Source organism: Homarus americanus, unplaced genomic scaffold, assembly GCF_018991925.1.
Source record: "Homarus americanus isolate GMGI-L3 unplaced genomic scaffold, GMGI_Hamer_2.0 scaffold9741, whole genome shotgun sequence".
NCBI classification, from domain to species: Eukaryota; Metazoa; Arthropoda; class Malacostraca; order Decapoda; family Nephropidae; genus Homarus; species Homarus americanus.
The window spans coordinates 961,878-980,583 of NW_024747359.1; the positions used below are offsets into that span (position 1 = coordinate 961,878).

At 44.8% G+C, this 18,706-nt stretch overlaps 1 protein-coding gene across 1 annotated transcript in view; it reads left to right on the plus strand.

The window, feature by feature from the left end:
- LOC121879580 (protein held out wings-like) overlaps positions 1-18,706 on the plus strand; it is a 172,417-nt gene that overhangs the window by 69,773 nt on the left and 83,938 nt on the right. Inside the window, exon 4 of the mRNA XM_042386253.1 lies at positions 2,639-2,757. Within this exon, the coding sequence (XP_042242187.1) occupies positions 2,639-2,757 (119 nt within the window). The remainder of the gene's footprint in view (positions 1-2,638; positions 2,758-18,706) is intronic.

Here is an 18,706-nt window from a genome sequence, read left to right on the forward strand (position 1 = left end):
GTGGTTGTGTTCACGTTAGTGGTGTGGTAGGAGGCGCGGGGCTGTATACCCTCGCCCCCCCCCCCCCACTTATAAATATTAGCCCGGTTACTTGCTCAGACGGAGGAGGAGAACGGTTACTGTGGAAAGATTGGCTGTACTCACATGGCACATATATTAACCTTCCATTTGCTGTGTTATGGGTCAGGGTGTTCTGAGTCCGTAGCTTCTTGCTCCATCTTAAGAGTCACAGACAAGCAACCCCTGTTAGAGCGACGTGATTGGTGTAAATAGTTTCCATAATCTAAACAGTAAACACAATATTTTGAAGAATAACAAAAGTTGGAGGGAAACAAAGACCTAAGTGATGATTCACCAGGAGTGTCTCAGTGAGAGAGGGAGACCCAAGTGAGACGAGACCTTTACACAAGTTGACGTAATGTGTAGGACAAACAGCTTGAGAGTGTCCTGTGTTCGGTTGTGTCACGCCAAAACTTGACCTCAATTTTGTCGCGAGGGTAATGGCGGTGGTAGTTTATATCGTCTAAATAAAGCTACTAAAATTATTTGGGGTTGAAACCAAATATATGAAGTGAATATATTTGTTTGCGTCACCTTCAACATAAATAATTTGGGGAATAAACATGAATTATTACAGTTGGCAAGGGAACCAGCTGGGGAGGGGGGGGGGCCATAAACAAGCGGTAAGTATTAGTGAAACTCCGCTAAATGACAGTGATTCCCAAGAGAGTAAACCACCTCAGGCGTTTACGTGTACTAGTTCTTACTTTACAGTGTGTAGCTGGACCGCGGACTACATAATTGCCTCGTGAACTATAGGTATATACTCTTCTGCGATCGTAATTTTCGACAATGTTCATCTACATCGTGAAATTGACGATTCTAGACCGTTTTTTGAATCGCCAATTTGTTTATGTTGGTAAAATTCCAGTTTTCCTCTAATTTGCCTTTAATATCAGGAAGTAAATTCAAAGACCTTTTTATTGCGTCTACTTTTGTTATTTTTGAATGTGGAATCGGGAGAAAGGTCAATAATTTGGTCTAAAAAAATACAACCAAATGAGGGAGACCGGATGTTGATAAAGATGGAAGATTAATTGCTGAAGAGGATCCGATTATGCACACCGTGATCCTCGGCTACGTTCAAACCCCTTCTTCCTCACGTTCACACAGTGTTTACAAGACCAGTCCATGTTTGTGTTTACAGAGCCCCTTGAGCAGGTTACACAGCCAAGACATGAATACAATGTACTCCATTATTTGCTACATACATACATACATACATACATACATACATACATACATACATACATACATACATACATAGTAATTGTATTCCTCAACATATCCGCCGTGACAAACTTACTAAGATTTGCTGGTGGACCTTTGAAAACACCTCAATGACACCTGTAATATGTTGTTTGTTCCTGCCCACCTGTAGGTCAAAGTCACAGCAATCATGCCGGAAATTACAGGTACTTTTAAAGAGAAAACAAATTAGTAATAGTCATAAAGAACATGTATTTTTTCTCATTGATAAAGTTAAATAATGACAAAAACCTTACTTAATGGACTTTCTGTTATCGTGTTTGATGACCACAGCAAATGTACTCATAGGTAAAGATGGCGATTATTTGACCTAACAATTAATAAAACGAAATAAAAAAACGTGGCGGTTCTCCTGTTTGAAATTTCTTGAGGTACAAGTGGCGTCACACTAAATCATCCCTAAGCTACTGTTAATCCAGGTATGACACCGAGCTGTAATCTTACTACTGGTGGTGTAGATCCTTCCCGGGTACTTAGCCATCAGCGTGGGTGAGGTCAGGTGATTTAGGGATTTGCTGGGTTAGGGTAGTTGACTGGCCTCCTCCTCCTCAGTTGAAGTAATTTTAGGTTTTGGTGCTTCGTTATCTGATGTTCCTTCCTTCCTTCCTTCCTTCCTTCGTTCCTCCCTCCCTCCCTCCCTATAACCTAGAGTCCAATTTGAGTTGACTGGTGGGTGATTAGATTCCGTGCACCTGACAAGCGCCGTGGTTGTTGTTTACTCTCTATTTCATGAGTGTTTAGTCAGCAGTGTTGTGTGTCCCCCTCACTGGTGTGTTAAGTGTTCCCTGTATGTGTCACCTCAGTTTATGGTGTGATGACCCAAGAATGTTGTTTTTGTTGCGTCACTGAGTCAAAAGGAATGATAAAACTACCTGCTTGTTTAGGTGTGAAGATGTTATTGTTTTGTGATTATATTTGGCGGCATAGTTTTGGAACGCTTATTTGTGTTTCAGATAGCAGAGAATTATTTATTTAAGTAAGAGTGTTGACTGTGTTAAATTGTTGCTGCTGGTGGTCATTTATTTGTTCAGTCGGTTTTCATATGAGGTGAGGAGGAGGAGCTGCAGCATGATCCCGACGGCGTTGTTGCATGGTGGGGCGTCTTACACTGGTGTTGCTTGTGGTGGCACGGCTGGTCAGCTGTGGCCACCACGACGTAAATAACCTCAGAATTTTACCACAGGACGAGTAGGCACGCTCACTCCCGCCTTGGAAATCCGCCCGTAATTTGTACTCTTACGCGTTTGGCCTCTCGTCTTGGTGTACAGTAAAGTCCGTTAGGTCGTAAGTCCCGTAGCAGTGTGTGTTGATGTGGGGCTTATTGTGGTGAGTGTGTCAGTGTGGCCCGCCCTGTGTGTACCTTGTGGAGCCCACGCCGTGCTTCCTCGGCTCCACAACCAAGTGAACATCACCCTCTGCAACTTACAGGTAACGTACGTTTATGGCTTTTCCAGTGTATGTCTTGGAAACTATTGACATTCCTATGAACCAAGACAACGTTTGCCCCCCCTCCCCTCCCCCCTCTGTGGTTATACTGCTGTGTTAAACTGGGAACATGTTTAGGCTCGTTGTGTGCTTGTAGGTCAGGTTATACAGGAGAGTGTCAAGGAGTGTAGCGAGGAGGAGGATGTTGCCTCCAGTGATAAATGATGGCAGGTAGACGAACTCCTCCAGGTCTTGTTGTTGAGGGGCATCTGGAGGGTTAGTCTGGGTACAAAACTTGGGCGGGGGGTGACAAGACCGATGGTGAAGGGGGGAGTTGAAGGAGGGGCTTATACCTACAGGAGACCAGGAATTGAGGAGGGCACGTGTGGTATGAGAGACCCAGTAGGAGGTAGGAAAGATTATATGGCCCGTTGTGTGAGGAATGATTTACGGGTATTTCCCAGAATTAGGTATACCGGTATATATCTCTGGGTCTTATGACACTGTACAGTACAAGGCCCCGTGTGTGTGTGGACCAAAAACTCTTTATCACATTAGATCTTCAATAATCCGTAACAGTACTTAATGTGGTTTAGAGTTTTGTGTACAAGTCCGCTGTTAAGACCGTTGCAATATTGTGTACTGATATTGAGGGTTAACAGGCAACACGTGATGAGGGTGTTGTAACGTGTGAATGGGTAAGAGGAAAGAATTATGATATTGTTTTTAGTGGTGTGAGTGACCAAGATTTCCGTCGGATGTGTAATGCTGTGGGGGGGACAGCAGTAGGTTGCAGGGGTAAAGACTGTCTCGAATTAAGCAAAAACGAACGTCCTGATATCAACAGTTGTTTGTGGCTTGTGGCTTTACAGGTCTCGGGTACGTTTAGGTCTCCAGATTTAATCCTTTTTCGGACTTTTTTTTTTTTTACAGAAGTAATATATGTGACTCAGTTGTTTGAGGTATATTGTAATTTGGTGTCTTTTCACTGGATGGTATGTGAACAGTAGATACGATAAAGACAAGATAGTTTTGATAATGTTTGAATATTAAAGTAACTGATTTCACGTGTGTTGTTGTATTGCTATCTGTCTTTGTGTGTTTTGATAAATATGTCACCAGTCAAGAAATTCCCCAGTAATATTGTTTACGGGGTGTGTGTGTGTGTGTGTGTGTGTGTGTGTGTGTGTGTACTGGGAGCGTCTTGGCTGGGAGACAGCATATACGTGCCCAGACTACCTTACCGTCACGCTCCTACACCTGCACTCGCCCGTAATTAATTGGCTAATTAAAATGACAAAGGTTCGCTCGAGGGGTCAGGTGATCAACGCTCAATCCCTCTGGATCCTCCGGCGAGAAGTGGATAATAAAAAAAAGGTTGTCGTGCGTGTTGCTGGTGCACGCAGGTAGGTAATTCTGTAGCTGCAATTATATCTAATATAATGCTTAGTTGTGATTGGATATGTTGTGTAATTATACTAAATGAATAATGCCAACTCTGTAGGCCACATTTGGAGGAATATATGAATCCAAGTTGGCGATTATTGATATCCACTGGAAGAACCGATGACCTAACAAAGGCATCGGCGTTTTTTTTTATCTGCAGCCATTGTGTTGTGGGGGATGAGTGGTGGGCGGGAGCCTCAACTCTTACTCTACAGCACAACTACTCTCGGGTGGCTAGGGCGTGCCTCCCCCCTCCTCCTCACACTAGATTTCTGACTAATTTCATTACTAACTCGGAAGTGTTTTTGCCTTGAATTACATCGGCGTATTTGGAAGTGTTATCTTCGTGTGTGTAACGTTCCATCGTGTTTAGAACGAAAATCAGCTTTTTCATATGCTGTAAAACGGAGCACATTAGGTTGGTCTGCTCAGGGTACAAGAACAGGAGAAGTGGCCATAAATCCTTTTAGGGAGGGAAGACTTGAGACTGAGGGGAAGAGGATGCGGGAGATGAGGGGAGTGGGGGGTGAAGGTGGTGGTGAGGAGTCGGTAGAGGTGGTTGGGGAGAGCAGTGCCAGACACCAGTTGTACCCTGTGAGGGGACGGAGAGACGGTCGGGGGAAGTGTAAGGACGATGTCGTAGGTGGAGTAAATGTTAAGAGGCTGAAGAGCATTATGTATTCTGGGTGTGAGGTGGACGGGCAAGATACACCAGAAGACTGGTAGTGGTTGGCTGACCATGAGTGCTCACACCTGGGGCTGTCATGGTCGTCACAGATGGTGTTTAACTCTCACACTAATACTTTCCTGCCACCGCACACCTAATAAAGGAACAAAGGTGTGATGGTGGTGGTAATTAAGTATTAAGAGTGCAGGTATTACCACTAGCGCGAGGGAATGTTGAGTGAAACACAAGGTGTGGCCCGCCACGGTGTTAGACGTATCCGGCGTGCGTGAGGCGGCATACCACACGGCGGGTGTTGGCCTCCTCCCTCTTTGAATTTAAAAGGATGCCAGGAGGAGTGTTGGAGTTCTGCTGAGTTGACCTTTGCTCTTTCGCCTCATTGTTCTGTAATATAACACACACAAAATGAGAGCAAGTTACCGTACCGTGAATAATGACTTAAATTGGGGTGTTTTGGGCTCCGGTCATGGCAGGGAAGTTTGACCCGGACGCCATATGGCACTGATCGTGGCTCCTGTTCCCCAGCCTCCCCCCCTTCTCTCCCCTTCCTCCTCCACGTTGGCTCCTTCGCCTTCTCAACTGCTCTGAGCTAGAAAGGCATTTTTTGTCAAACATATTTATATTCTCTTTAGTCCTGTTACCTAAATTTGAGGCGTCAAGAATTGTTTGTGTGGGAATTGTTAAAGAGGATTGTGTTGGCGGCTAAATAGTTATTACTCACAGCTGGAAATTGAGACGTTGGTGGAGAATGACGTGACCAGCTTATGGCAACACTACGTCTCCCCTTACTCTCCCCTCGTGATAGAGGCGACCAACTCCTCCTTGGAGAGCTCCTGACTGTGAACTGGCTGGCTGTGTACAAGCATTGTGTATGTCACTTGAGGCCAGGAGACGGCTGCCACAACACATTACCGCTTTAGAAATATAACAATAATAATCATTAAACAATAGTTTTGACGAGGATATCTTTATTGTAGTCATATACAGCACAGTGTGGGGTACATATATACTGTAGACGCTGGTGGGAATAATAGTAATGTTATTAATGGTGATATTTGTTTGTCTGTCAAGAGTGTATACTAATTAAACCCCTCGAGTATGATGATTTATCCCCTTGATTGCGAATTATTATTATTATTAGTAGTAGTAGTATTGTTTTTGTTACCAGGTGAGACCTAGGCGGCAGCGTGAGCCACGGTCAGATTCACACACTAGTACTTGAGCGGCTCACGACTGTCAAGTGGACAGTTCCTTCACTTGGCTGCCCAACACTTGATACACTGAGCAGGATACTGGAGCTTGGCCTTGGCTCCCCGGGGTGGGTTACCATCACTAATTGGATTATTCAGCATCTATCATGAAGACGCGAGTTGACCATCTCGGTGACCACACCAGTGGTTGTGGCGTGGTGGTCGGGGTGTGTGGTAGATGGGACAGCCAACTGTCTCCCTTTTGTTGATCTTGTTTGTAAATTCCAACCTAACCTAAGCATAAGGATTGGACCTCATTCGCAGTGTTTCCTTTGTCATATTGGGCCCCCTAACTCACCTCACTTAATGGGCTCCAGTCGTCGTGGGTCCCAGTGGTTTCAGGACTGTGGGGGCCCTTGGACTGACCTGACCTCGCACGTTTTCTCAGAAGTTGGTGAAGCGATAAGTCAGGTAACTTGATCACGCAAGACAAAAGTGATGTTGAAATTGCACGGGAACCATTCGCGGATGCGTTGTTACTTCCAGATACCAGGAAAACCAACACAACTGTAGCGAATCCGGACTCCAGGCTGGTGTCCCCCCCACCCCCCGATTGTAGCCACTACCCACAACCCTCTTCCAAATCCTGCTCATGGTCACTTCCCTCCAACTATTCCTTTCAAGTACCACCCCCCTGAACTCTCTCCTTCAGACTGTCTGTCCTCACCTACATAACTACACGGGGGAGTAGAGGAGTGTTGTCAGGCCTAATACTCCACCACCGAATCTGTGAGCCCTTGGCGGAGATAATGAAGCCTTGTTTACATATAGTAATGAACACTGATCTGTCTGTTAATACATTTCTTATGATTATAAAAAAACTCACCTGTACTAGGAAAATAATGGTCTTATAATTTATTTTAATACATGCCAAGTGCAGGTGAATTTGGGTACATTATTTGTTGATGAGAATAGTCATGTTTAATAAACGTATACCAAGGTGACATAAAAATCAAGTTTCATATTAAAAAAAAACCCTGGCTCTTATCTCCGCCTAGGGGGTTCAGTGGTTCAGTATTGGGGTTGTAGATTTGACCTGCGTTTGAGAGGGAGGTCAAACCCGGTCAAGAACATAGAAGTTGACCTTACTCTTTTTTTGGCACCATTAGATTACTGAGTTTAAGGGACATTGTATATTTCCCCACCACAACAGACACAACTGCTACTACCACAACCAACAACAATGGCAGGGTTATGAGGAGAGGTGTTCGTCATGTTCGGAAAAGCAGCGGGTGAGCTAAAAATAAGGTGATACCGGAGGAGGAGTCATGTTGAGGCAAATTGATCCACTTGGGTTCACTTCTGTCTTGAGATCGCTCGTACACATCCTCCTTATGTCGGTGACCCTGTAGATGACCTTTAGTTGACCTCTGCTGTTGTTGATGTGGCCTGTAAATAACGTTGCTTGTAGATGGACATATAGATGACGTGGCCTGTGGATGGACCTGTAGTTGACGTGACGTAGAGATGATGTAACCTGTAATTGACATGACCTGTAGGTGTACTGATTATACCTACCGAAGTGTTAAAATTTACCTGCATTCCTCAGCACATTGCTCATACTTTCTGAGAAATCTTTACACCATGGCACCCTGGCACCCATCAAACGCTTATCAATTGACCACTAATGCACTTGGGTCGATATCTGGTCACCCTCGTCGTGTAATGATGTGAGATTTCGACGCCATCACCATTTTTTTTATAATTCATTTTTTTTAGGAGGATGTTAAAAGGTAATGAAGTGTAAAATCATAAACATTACGGTGTTCAAAATGTTCATGGTATGTTGTTCTTGATGTTTTGTACAATTTTTTTTTACGAAGATGTCCTCAAAATACACAGAATGGTTTGAAAGGGTTAAATGTAAAGGTATTTCATTATATTTACCTGTCTCAAGGGTGTAGACTAATTAAACCCCTTGAGTATGATGATTTAACCCCTTGACTAAGACGACTTATCTTAACCCCCTTGATTACGATGACTTAACCTTTGGACTACGATGACTTAACCCCTTGACTACGATGACTTAATCCTTTGGCTACAATAACTTAAGCCCCCTGGATGCAATGTCATCGTACTAAATGGGTTTAAAGAAACGGAGAGGGGGAAACAGTGGAGCGTGATGAAGACAACGAAGGTACAGACGGGAAACATCTCTTCAATTTGTTTTCCCTGAGTGGCTACTATTTGCTTTTTATCTATTCTGTAAACAAAACAATTAAATGTAAAAAAAAAAGTAATTAACACATTTTTCTTAGGTCAGGTTAAGGGATCACTTGATAATTTTCATGTAACTTTCTGGTCATTAATTTATAGTGAACATTTTAGGAATATTTAAAATTTTCAGAGTAGACAGAAAGGGTGACAAGGAAATGGGAGTAACAGGTGTACACGAAATGGGAGCCATAGGTGTACACGAAATGGGAACCGCAGGTGTACACGAAATGGGAACCACAGGTGTACTCAAAATAGGAATAAACAAGTGTGGCGACGTGTACATTATCACGTTTATTGTTGGGGGGGGGGGTGTATTCCTGTGGGTCATGTTACGGTACATCAACTTGTGCGTCGCGTTACCTCAGGCACTACTGGTTTACGGACGACGCCAATCGCCTCCCTGGAGCATTTTGGCGTGGAGGTGAATGTTCAACGTGGAAGTGTACCGTACATAACGATGGGTGCTGTTGACTGTATGATGATAAATAATGATAATAATAATGAATTTAATGATGTAGGAAAGAAAATTTGTAATGATAATGGAAATACAGGGTGTCCATAAATGACTACCCTCATTAAAACATGAGAGAATAATGTTTTTAGGGTAATCATTTATGGACACTAGTAAAAAATGATGTGTTGTATTTTATTAGTTCAGTTAGCATTGGATTTCATATTACTGTATGTAAGGTAACGTAAAGGAGTTAACAGTGGCATTATTTACAATATTCGTGTAGAACTCTAAAACACAAATAGATTTAAAGTTAGTGGAGACAAGGATTCAGCATCAGATATTAAGAGCGTGGGTTGACAGGGAAGGTTAAGGACCCGGCTGAGGCTGTGGGTAGAGACAAGTCCCCTCCAGTCCCTCCTCTCCCCCCTCAAGCCAGTCCAGGGAGTCATGAGGTATACCTGTGTGCTCCGTCGTAAACAAAGATTTGGTGGTGCAAGAGGTGAGGGTACTGGCGGCTTACCTGTGTGTGTGTGTGTATTAACTTGTCCTCTCAGGTGACCTCAACAGGTATATATACGCTTTACTACCTCGGTTCACCACCCACAATCACCACCACCCACCATCACCACCACCCACCATCATCACCACCACCACCACCCACCATCATCACCACCACCCACCACCACCCACCATCATCACCACCACCCACCATCATCACCACCACCCACCATCACCACCACCCACCATCACCACCACCCACCATCACCACCACCACCATCATCACCACCACCACCACCACCACCACCACCACCACCATCATCACCACACCACCACCATCCACCATCATCATCATCACCACCACCCACCATCATCATCATCACCACCCACCATCACCACCACCCACCATCACCACCACCCACCATCGCCACCACCACCCACCATCATCACCACCACCCACCACCACTACCCACCATCACCACCACCCACCACCATCATCACCACCACCACCCACCACCATCATCACCATCACCACCCACCATCACCACCACCCATCACCACCATCATCACCACCACCCACCATCACCACCACCCACCCATCACCACACCCACCATCATCACCACCACCCACCACCACCACCCACCATCATCACCACCACCCACCATCATCACCATCACCACCACCCATCATCACCATCACCCACCACCATCACCCACCACCACCACCACCCACCACCACCACCCATCATCACCACCACCACCACCCACCATCATCACCACCCATCATCACCACCCCCCATCATCACCACCACCCACCATCATCACTCCCTCCTATTCTCTCCCAGACCTCGTTGAAGCCTCTTACCAATTAGTTCATTTACTGTGGTATGTGTCTCATTATTTTCTTTTAACGTATTTATAAACCTACTCAAGGGTTTGTGCTTCCCTCGGGTTTCCTCCTTCAGTTAATGTGTAAATGTTGTGGGTAATGATTGTGGTTTGGGTGGTTAGGTTAGGTTAGGTTTCCGCTGTGGGCCTGGACGGTGCTGTTGTGGGGTGAGGTGTAGGTAACGGCCGCTGTAGGTGTGTCTCGGTTTACAACACAAGCTCTCACTATGGCAATTATCCGTTGTCCTGCTGAACACCTCCTTGTTATCAGTAAAACTCTACAGGTGTATTACAAGAGTAACCGGTGGTCCTCCTGTTAACTGAGTGATTCAATATCAGATGTCATTTTTCTCAACACCGTAATACATTCGACAAAAATTCGTTTTTTCATGTTGCCATAGAACCCGGGTGAAGCGTTCATACTCGACATAATTGTACTCCAGTCTTGTCAGCTAACGCTGCTGTGTCAAGTTTGGACGTTAGTGTTCAAAATTAGACCATTTGAGTGAATTATATTTAAGAAGGTGGTGTGTTGTTATTCAGAGTAGCGGGAAGCAGCCTCCCTGGAGACTGGAAGAGTAGTGTGAAGAACCTTGCTTGGGGATTAACCTCTACTCCCCGTGTTAATTGTTGCGGACTCCTCATCTGTGGTGATCACGCAGCGCGGTCTTGTTGAAGGCATTCTCTGTAAACACTCTGGTCTGGAACACACTGTCATGGCATGACAAAGGTAAGCAAATGGCCGTCCATTGACCTGTCACTTGCGTCCCTTGTCGTTGCAGGACAGCAATTTGAACGTTTTCTGCACGATGGTGTTGGCTGTGTGAAGGCTTCAGTACTCTCAACCCAGACATAGCAGACACTGAGATATTTACCAGATATTTATGTCAGAAGGAGTAGCGGTTTTTCCTTTATTGCCAACAGAACCAACAAGAAACGCTAGAAGACGTGATCCAGATCCTCGGAACCGTGGTGATCGTCCCATAGTATCATGCGAGGGTTGGTCACTTACGGGGTTTTATAGTCAACAAAAGAATTCCTTACACCGTACTGTTATGTTACCAGGGTCGTATTTAGCTCGGGATTGGTATTTTAAAGATTATTTATGCACGACTTAGGATAAGAATGTTGTTTCATGTTTTAAGAATTCAAACTAAATAACGTTTAGTAAATGGATAAGAGGAAGAGAGATGTCAGGTCCAAGTGTCTGTTGAGGAGACTTGTGTGAGAGTAGCGGCCGGGGATAGTGGTATAGAAGCCATCATCAGGTTTAGATAGTTCCTTTGATAATGTTGAGGATTTAAGAGAGTAGTAATGGTAAATAGTCAGAGTTGGGTGGAGTCATTAGCCCATACTTGTCACCATGGAGCCACATTGAGGTACATAGCTATGATCCGTCCCTTTTCCAGACGCTCTGTGGCTGGGTGTGAAATGTGTTGGATTACATTGTCGCCCCACGACTTAATAGATCATTGTGACCGCCTCCCCGGTACTCTGCGTCTCCTTCACTACTTCCAAAGCAGCAATCTTGACTGTCGCCGTTCACCAAGTTCACGGGTTGAGGTTCCTCCTGCTCCCACCCTGCTGCCTCACTAAATCTGGCACCCCAGTTAAAAATGGCATTTGTCTCCCATCACATAATTTTTGGAGGGTTTCTGTTCGTTGGTCACATTGGCATAAAGAAAATGAATGTTTGTGTAAGCAGTTGTGTTTTTTCTTAATGTTTACACTGGTGATGTGCTTTTCGCCCAGCTTTCTGTGGGTAGGTTTTAATGGGTAATGTAGAGGAAGGGTTTAGGACGGTGGTGGTGCGGGTGTGAGCCGTCCATCATGGTGGCGGCGGTAATAGGTGCGTCTTGCCAGGGAGCGCCGACCTTCACCACCAGATTTACCCCCAGCTTGTCTCACGTGGCCACCACCCTCACCTGCCCCACCTACGACAATTATGAATTTATCAATAGAAAATTAAATATACTGCGTATTAGAAATCTCTACATATTAACTTCAAAGGTTCACATGATGTCACGCGGACCGTTGATGTTTATCATGGGATAAACCACCGCTAATGGCACTTTTTGTTTGGCGTTACTGTCGGCGGTGCTTGTCGGGGACGGTGCTCACATAACGCCCTGACGATGTATTAGTGGTGAACAAGGGCTCGCTGCTCCCTCCCCTACAGCTGATGTTGGTGAAGGCGGCTCATGAGGTGAGGGAGAGCGCGTGCTGCTGTCCTCCTGCCAAAGATCTGAGAACAAACACTTAAAAAAAATTAAAGACGCCTTCAGTAATTTTTACTGTGTGTTAAGTCAGTAATTTATCAGTACTTCTTTAAGGCTTTTAACAAACGAAGTCACGACGCCAAAAATTCGGAATAGTTGCCAAAACAGCAGCTGGTGTAATGGTGTGGTGCAGCTCCAGCTAATTATATGCATCAAAGACTGACAGGTAACAAGATAAATGTTTATTTTGTAAACGTTTCTCCGACATAGCTTAAAACTCGTTCCTTTCCTTTTCTCATCCACACATCTGGCATGTGTGATGGACACATTACAAAACTACCAGTACTTGTGGACGGTATAGTCCCTCTGTGACAACACCCTCTACGGAAACGCTTCCTTGCGAATCCCTGACGCCTACTGACTACTACTGGTGGAGACAGACACTCGGTAAGGAGAGGAATATAAAACATGAGGGTATTACCATGTCTGATTATCTTACTTTATAAGGCGGACTTTAAACCCAGACGTCGCCAGGCTCCCGACGGTGATAACATTTGTATACTTGTATGACTGGATACTGTGGTGCACTTGTTACCTGAATGTTAAGTGAAAATGTGGAGTAAGAAAATGTGCGGAAAACATTACTGCTCGCTGTGATTCAGTGAAGCATGCAAGCTACTGGGAGCGTCTGCAAGCACCGAGGCGTAATGGTATCCTAGTCAGTGGTGTGTGGTGAGAAAATATTGGGGCCATATGCTTGGCTCCAGTGAAAAGAGAATTGTAAGTTAAATTTTCGTGAACAAGTAGATATTTTACCTTAACACATAGATCTAAAAGCTGTCGACACGCACGGAAGGGTGTAAGTAAGGTGATAGTACTGTTAAGGTAGTGGTGATGGTGACAAAGGATGGGTGGAGGCGGTGGGTCCTGTTATTTGCTGGTGGTTGGTTGTGCGCTGGCGTGGACGATCGGGTGAAGGAGGCAAGGCTGAGGCGGGACAGGAAAATTCTCACGTAGATTTGAACTGCTTTGTACCTTACATCTCAGGCAGTTGTGGGGGAGTTATATTATTGTGGTGGGTGCTGCTGCCTGTCTGCCATCATAACCGTCATCTCCCTCTGTCATTACTGTCTCATCTTCTGGTCGACCTGTGTGGTTGAGGTAGGAGGAGCGGGTGGCGGGGATAGGGTGAGGCTGGGGAGGTGCCAGCAGTAATCTTACAGCGAGTCAGGCAGCCGCGTCACTAAAAAAATCGGTCTCGTTTGTCTACGCCTTAAGTGTAACTCAGGGTATATTATGAAGATATATTGATGTACAGTTAGGGATGCGGTAAAATTCCTCGCAACGTTTATGGTGGCTTGTTAAATGTACCGGGTGATCTTTGTTCCCCTGCCTCGCCCCGGAAGATATAGTTTGGATTACACACAGTACCTTACATTCATCAATCCATACATAAGCAGACACCGTATAAATATAACCTGGATCAGTTGCCAGTTAATAATACAATGATCACCTTTTAGTAGTGTGTGTACAAACCAACAGGGAGCATCATGGTAGAAAAAGTTGACCTCGGTTAGTTAGGTTTCAGTAGTGTTATGTTATCGGTCTGGCGCCATACACACTTTCCTCCTCCAAACTTGAATTTTGATTGATATTTAATTTTTTTGTCTAAAGTTCAGAGTCTTTTTATGTTGGTAACTGATTTTGCTTTCACACACAGACTGTACAGCTGACGAGACCTCTCTTGCTGAACCTTCCTCCCACTCACCTCCCGTTCACACCCACTCCCCTCCCCTCCCCTGTCACACTCCTCCCCCAGGCTCATTTACTAGCTCACCAGTTTATCTCACTTGAGGGCTGTGGTGGTACGTCCTATTGTCATGCAAATTACTCCTCATTTCTAAGTTGTTTTGGGAGTCCATATAGGCTAATGTCCTGAGGCTCTTATTACTTTTACGTCTTCCTAATGTGGCCCAGACTGGCAAAATATAGGTGTTGGGATTGGTTGTCATTTATCGAACAACCTATTGGTGATTAAAATGTTTTATGCATAAAGTAAACATGACGGCATTGGTCTAATATATAGCTTACGTCATCGTTGTGCTGTGTAATTATAAGGTTTGGTTTGGAGAAATGACAAGTGATCAGGGATGGTGTGATGCTGGTGAGGGTGTTTGGGGGTTTCTTTTGTGTTGTATATCTTGAGGCTGTAATTTTTGTTGTGGTGGTGTGGATAGTATAAATGGTCCTCGCTTCTCTCCAACTATTAATCTTAAGTCACTCCACCACTTGACTATCTTCTCTTGTTATCCACACCACCTTAGTCCTTCATCCACCTCTCCACCATCTCCCCACATCACCAGTCACTTCCTTCCTGACTCGTCTCTGGTACAAACTTATCCAATATATCATTTTTAGCATCTGTATAATAATAATAATACCGCATTTATACCATGGGGTGTTGGGCTTATAATTGACCTAAGTGACATTTGTTGCTCACGGTATAATTTCTTTACATAAGAATTTTGTCCTTGAATAATATGTTTGTAGGTGGTATTTGACAAAAAAAGAAAACAAGGAATACTTCTCGTGTCCAGAGTGACAGACCAGGTGCGTGCTGCCAACGAGCTATGTTTACACTGAACCTACCTGGCCTACTACTGTGACGCCCGGGACGTCTCTATACTTGTTGACTCTTTCCTCCAGAGGTATTGATGTACAATTTTAGGTGGTGGTGTGTGGAGGTAAGGTGATTAGAACTGGCTTACCGTATACAGGTGTGCTCACTCAACAATTACCTGCATTATTTTTTAGGGGGGAGAGACTGGGTCCACGATACACACACACACACACACACATTAAAATTTACTTATAGTAAATTTACCATGAGTGTTATTAGTGGAAGAGACATTTGTTGTGTTATGATCCTGTAATATCGTCTCACCTGTATTGAAGTTCCAACGTAAGTTTTTCACCAAGAAACACTTTACAAACACATTCTAGTTGGTGTGAGTCGGGAACGAATAGTTTACCAGGTGTTCCTAAGTGCGGGTACACGGTAACTTATGTAGGTGTGACTAAATATACATAAAGTAGTGCTGGGTGGAAGAAGTGGGTTGAATGACCCCAGCATCCCCCTCCCTCAGAAGTCATCCTGCAGCTGCGTCAGCCTCTACCTGGTGTCTTACACAGCTTGTTTACAGTCACTTCTGTCTCGTGTTCAGCAAAAGTGCAGTCACACTTCCTTGATCACATACTGTCTTGTACTGTACACAAGAGCAGCCGTGTAGCTCCCAGCATCCCTCTCTGACTCCTCTCCCTCTCGCTGGCACCAGGTAGCCTCTCAAATGCCCTGAGTTTGTTCTCCGCGCGTGAACCAGGTTGTCGGCAGCCTGCCTCCCGGCTACGCTGCCCGGCCCACCTCTCGTGTGACCCTGACATTGACACTTACGCGAGTCGCCACACCGAGCTAGAATAGTTCTCACGGTGTTGGAGCTTCATTTTCCCGCTGTTTCCTGATAACTTTACGTGTTCTATTGCTCTCTTGTATAAATTTCTTCCTATTGTAAATTTGTATTATTAATAGTGATTTAGTTCATAAGGAAACAAACAACACGACGCTTCTTAAGGCTATGTGAGTGTGGGTAAATAATTGTTTGTGTTTTGTTTACAGGTGAGTGCGGGAGTGTGTGGTTGAGCTGAGCCGTTGGTGAGGTGAGCACGCGGCCTTGTCCCCCCCGGTACTGTTACCTCCCCAGTTGTGTCATCATCACTCTTGGTTGTGTCTTCACCCACTCATCTTTGCCTTCATTCCTCGTCATGCCTCACCCTTCTGCTTTACCACATTATTCTTAAATTCTCGAGTTTCTCAATTTTTTTTTATTCTATCTGACTTTTATTTTTTTCAACCTACATATTATTTAATTATGACAGGTGTTGAGGAGTGACGAGTGTGATTCCTCCCACCAGGTGTATGCAGAGTGTGTGGTGTCTGGTGTGAAATACGAGAGAGGATTTTGTGGGTCACGAAATGAATCATGAAGTAAATTTATGTAAACATTTACCAACGACAATAACACAGAAGCTGGTGTGTGTGTGTGTGTGTGTGTGTGTGTGTGTGTGTGTGTGTGTGTGTGTGTGTGTGTTCCCCATTAGCTGAAGGAGACGGGAGAATCCTGGTTGGTATTTTAAGAGGAAATGTAACGTAGGAAGCGTCGCGGTGCTGGAGTGTGTAGGACAGGGTCGCCTCCGTGTTCATACCGTGTGATGACTGTTCTGGCTCAGTACCTCCCTCACGCTGACGCTGCTATAATCACTGGCTCCTCCCTCCCTCCATTCTCCCCCCTCCCTCCCCTTCCCTCCCTCCCCTCCGTCACCTTGCCACACTCTCCTCTTGTTTCCATCTTCCACTGTCAACATTATCATCATTAACGACTACTACCTCTCCTCTTTATTCTCTCTCTCTCTCTCCCTTTTCCTTTACATATTTGCCTCATATTTTCCCTCTTCCCTTCCTCCAAATTTTAGAATAAGTTAGGTTAAGTTCTGTGACTTTTTTCCCCAGGATTCATGCCCATGGTCCTTGTCTCATGAAAGATCTTGATCCCTATGGCGGCGACCTGAGAGGAAACTTTGAATGGACGGGGGTAATACTGATGCTGGACACCATATTTATACAGCTGTTGTGTGGTGTTGGTTGTTGTGTGGTGTTGGTTGTTGTGTGGTGTTGGTTGTTGTGTGGTGTTGGTTGTTGTGTGGTGTTGGTTGTTGTGTGGTGTTGGTTGTTGTGTGGTCCTTGGTGTGAAGTCCTCGGGGTATCCAAATTTGACTGTGTGTGTGGGGAGTTATATCATGCTTGTGTATGTTCAGTAATGTGTCTGTGTGTTCAATGGTGTGTTTGTGTATGATGTAGTTTGGTTATTTTGTGTGTGTGTGTGTGTGTGTGTGTGTGTGATTGTGAAGTATTTTTTTCTGTTAACTGACGCCGTGACAACAAGGGAGTCATGGAAGCAACACTGGGTGGGGTGGTGGGTGGGTGGGGTGGGTGGGCGGGGTGGGGTGGGGGTGGTGGGGTGTGGGGGTGGGGTGGGTGGGGCGGGGTGGGGTGGGGTGGGTGGGTGGGTGGGGTGGGTGGGTGGGGTGGGTGGGTGGGTGGGGTGTGGGGTGTGTGTGTGTGTGGGTGGGTGGGTTGAAAGCTTGGCATTTGGGGTATATGTTGTTGTTTAGAAGACCCAATGCTGTTAACCTTCCCCTTGTATGTATAGTGTGTGTTCCTTGTGTAAATGTCACATGGGTTATGTTGTAGTTCGATAGTCTTTAAATATAGCTCAGTAGTCTTTAAATATAGCTCAGTAGTCTTTTAACATAGCTCAGTAGTCTTTAAATATAGCTCAGTAGTCTTTAAATATAGCTCAGTAGTCTTTAAATATAGCTCAGTAGTCTTTTAACATAGCTCAGTAGTCTTTTAACATAGCTCAGTAGTCTTTTAACATAGCTCAGTGAGATGTTATTTGTGAGCTTTTATTTAGTCCTCAGTAGTCTTTTAACATAGCTCAGTAGTCTTTTAACATAGCTCAGTTTACTGTAGTGAGATGTTATTTGTGAGCTTTTATTTTCCTCTTGCTCTTCACGCCTTTACTGTAGCATCTTCCCGAAGTCCTCCCGCCGCTGTCATTACTTGATATGGAGGGACTGGCAGAGTGTCAATAGGGTCAAGTTGTGGCCGAAATGTTGGTTAGCGAGGAGAATGGGTGGAGAAGAGTGTGTGGTTAGTGAAGAGAGTGTGTGAGTGGTCAATGAGGAGGTGAGTGAGTGGAATGGTTAATGAGAAGAGCGAGTTGCGTTAGTGGTGAGTGAAAAGGTGAGTCAATGAGTGCGTGAATGAGTAATTAGCGGTATGGTGCTGACGAAGGACCAGCACCCACTACAGCAGTTGACACTCGTGGTCGCAACACCTAAATGCCGTTATGCTGCCTAATGGGGTTTATCAAGACACGGTGTTGTGGTTGGCATTTTCTTACGCAGGTTAATTAAAAAAAACTACTACCTGTGCACCTGGAATAATTTAGTAAGGTTAGTTGTTCTTTGTTATTGAGAACAGTTTTTAATTATTGCAGGTGTAAAGGGAACTATTTGATTGCCCTGTTACTGAATATTTTCCCCAGGTGAGCTAGCAGTGGTAACAATGTGAGGAAACTGAAGATATCATTATTTTCACGGGTAATTTAATATCACGGTGTGTAGTTAAGGTGAGGGAGTCAAGCGAACGATGGCAAGTGTCGAATTTGATCTTTAT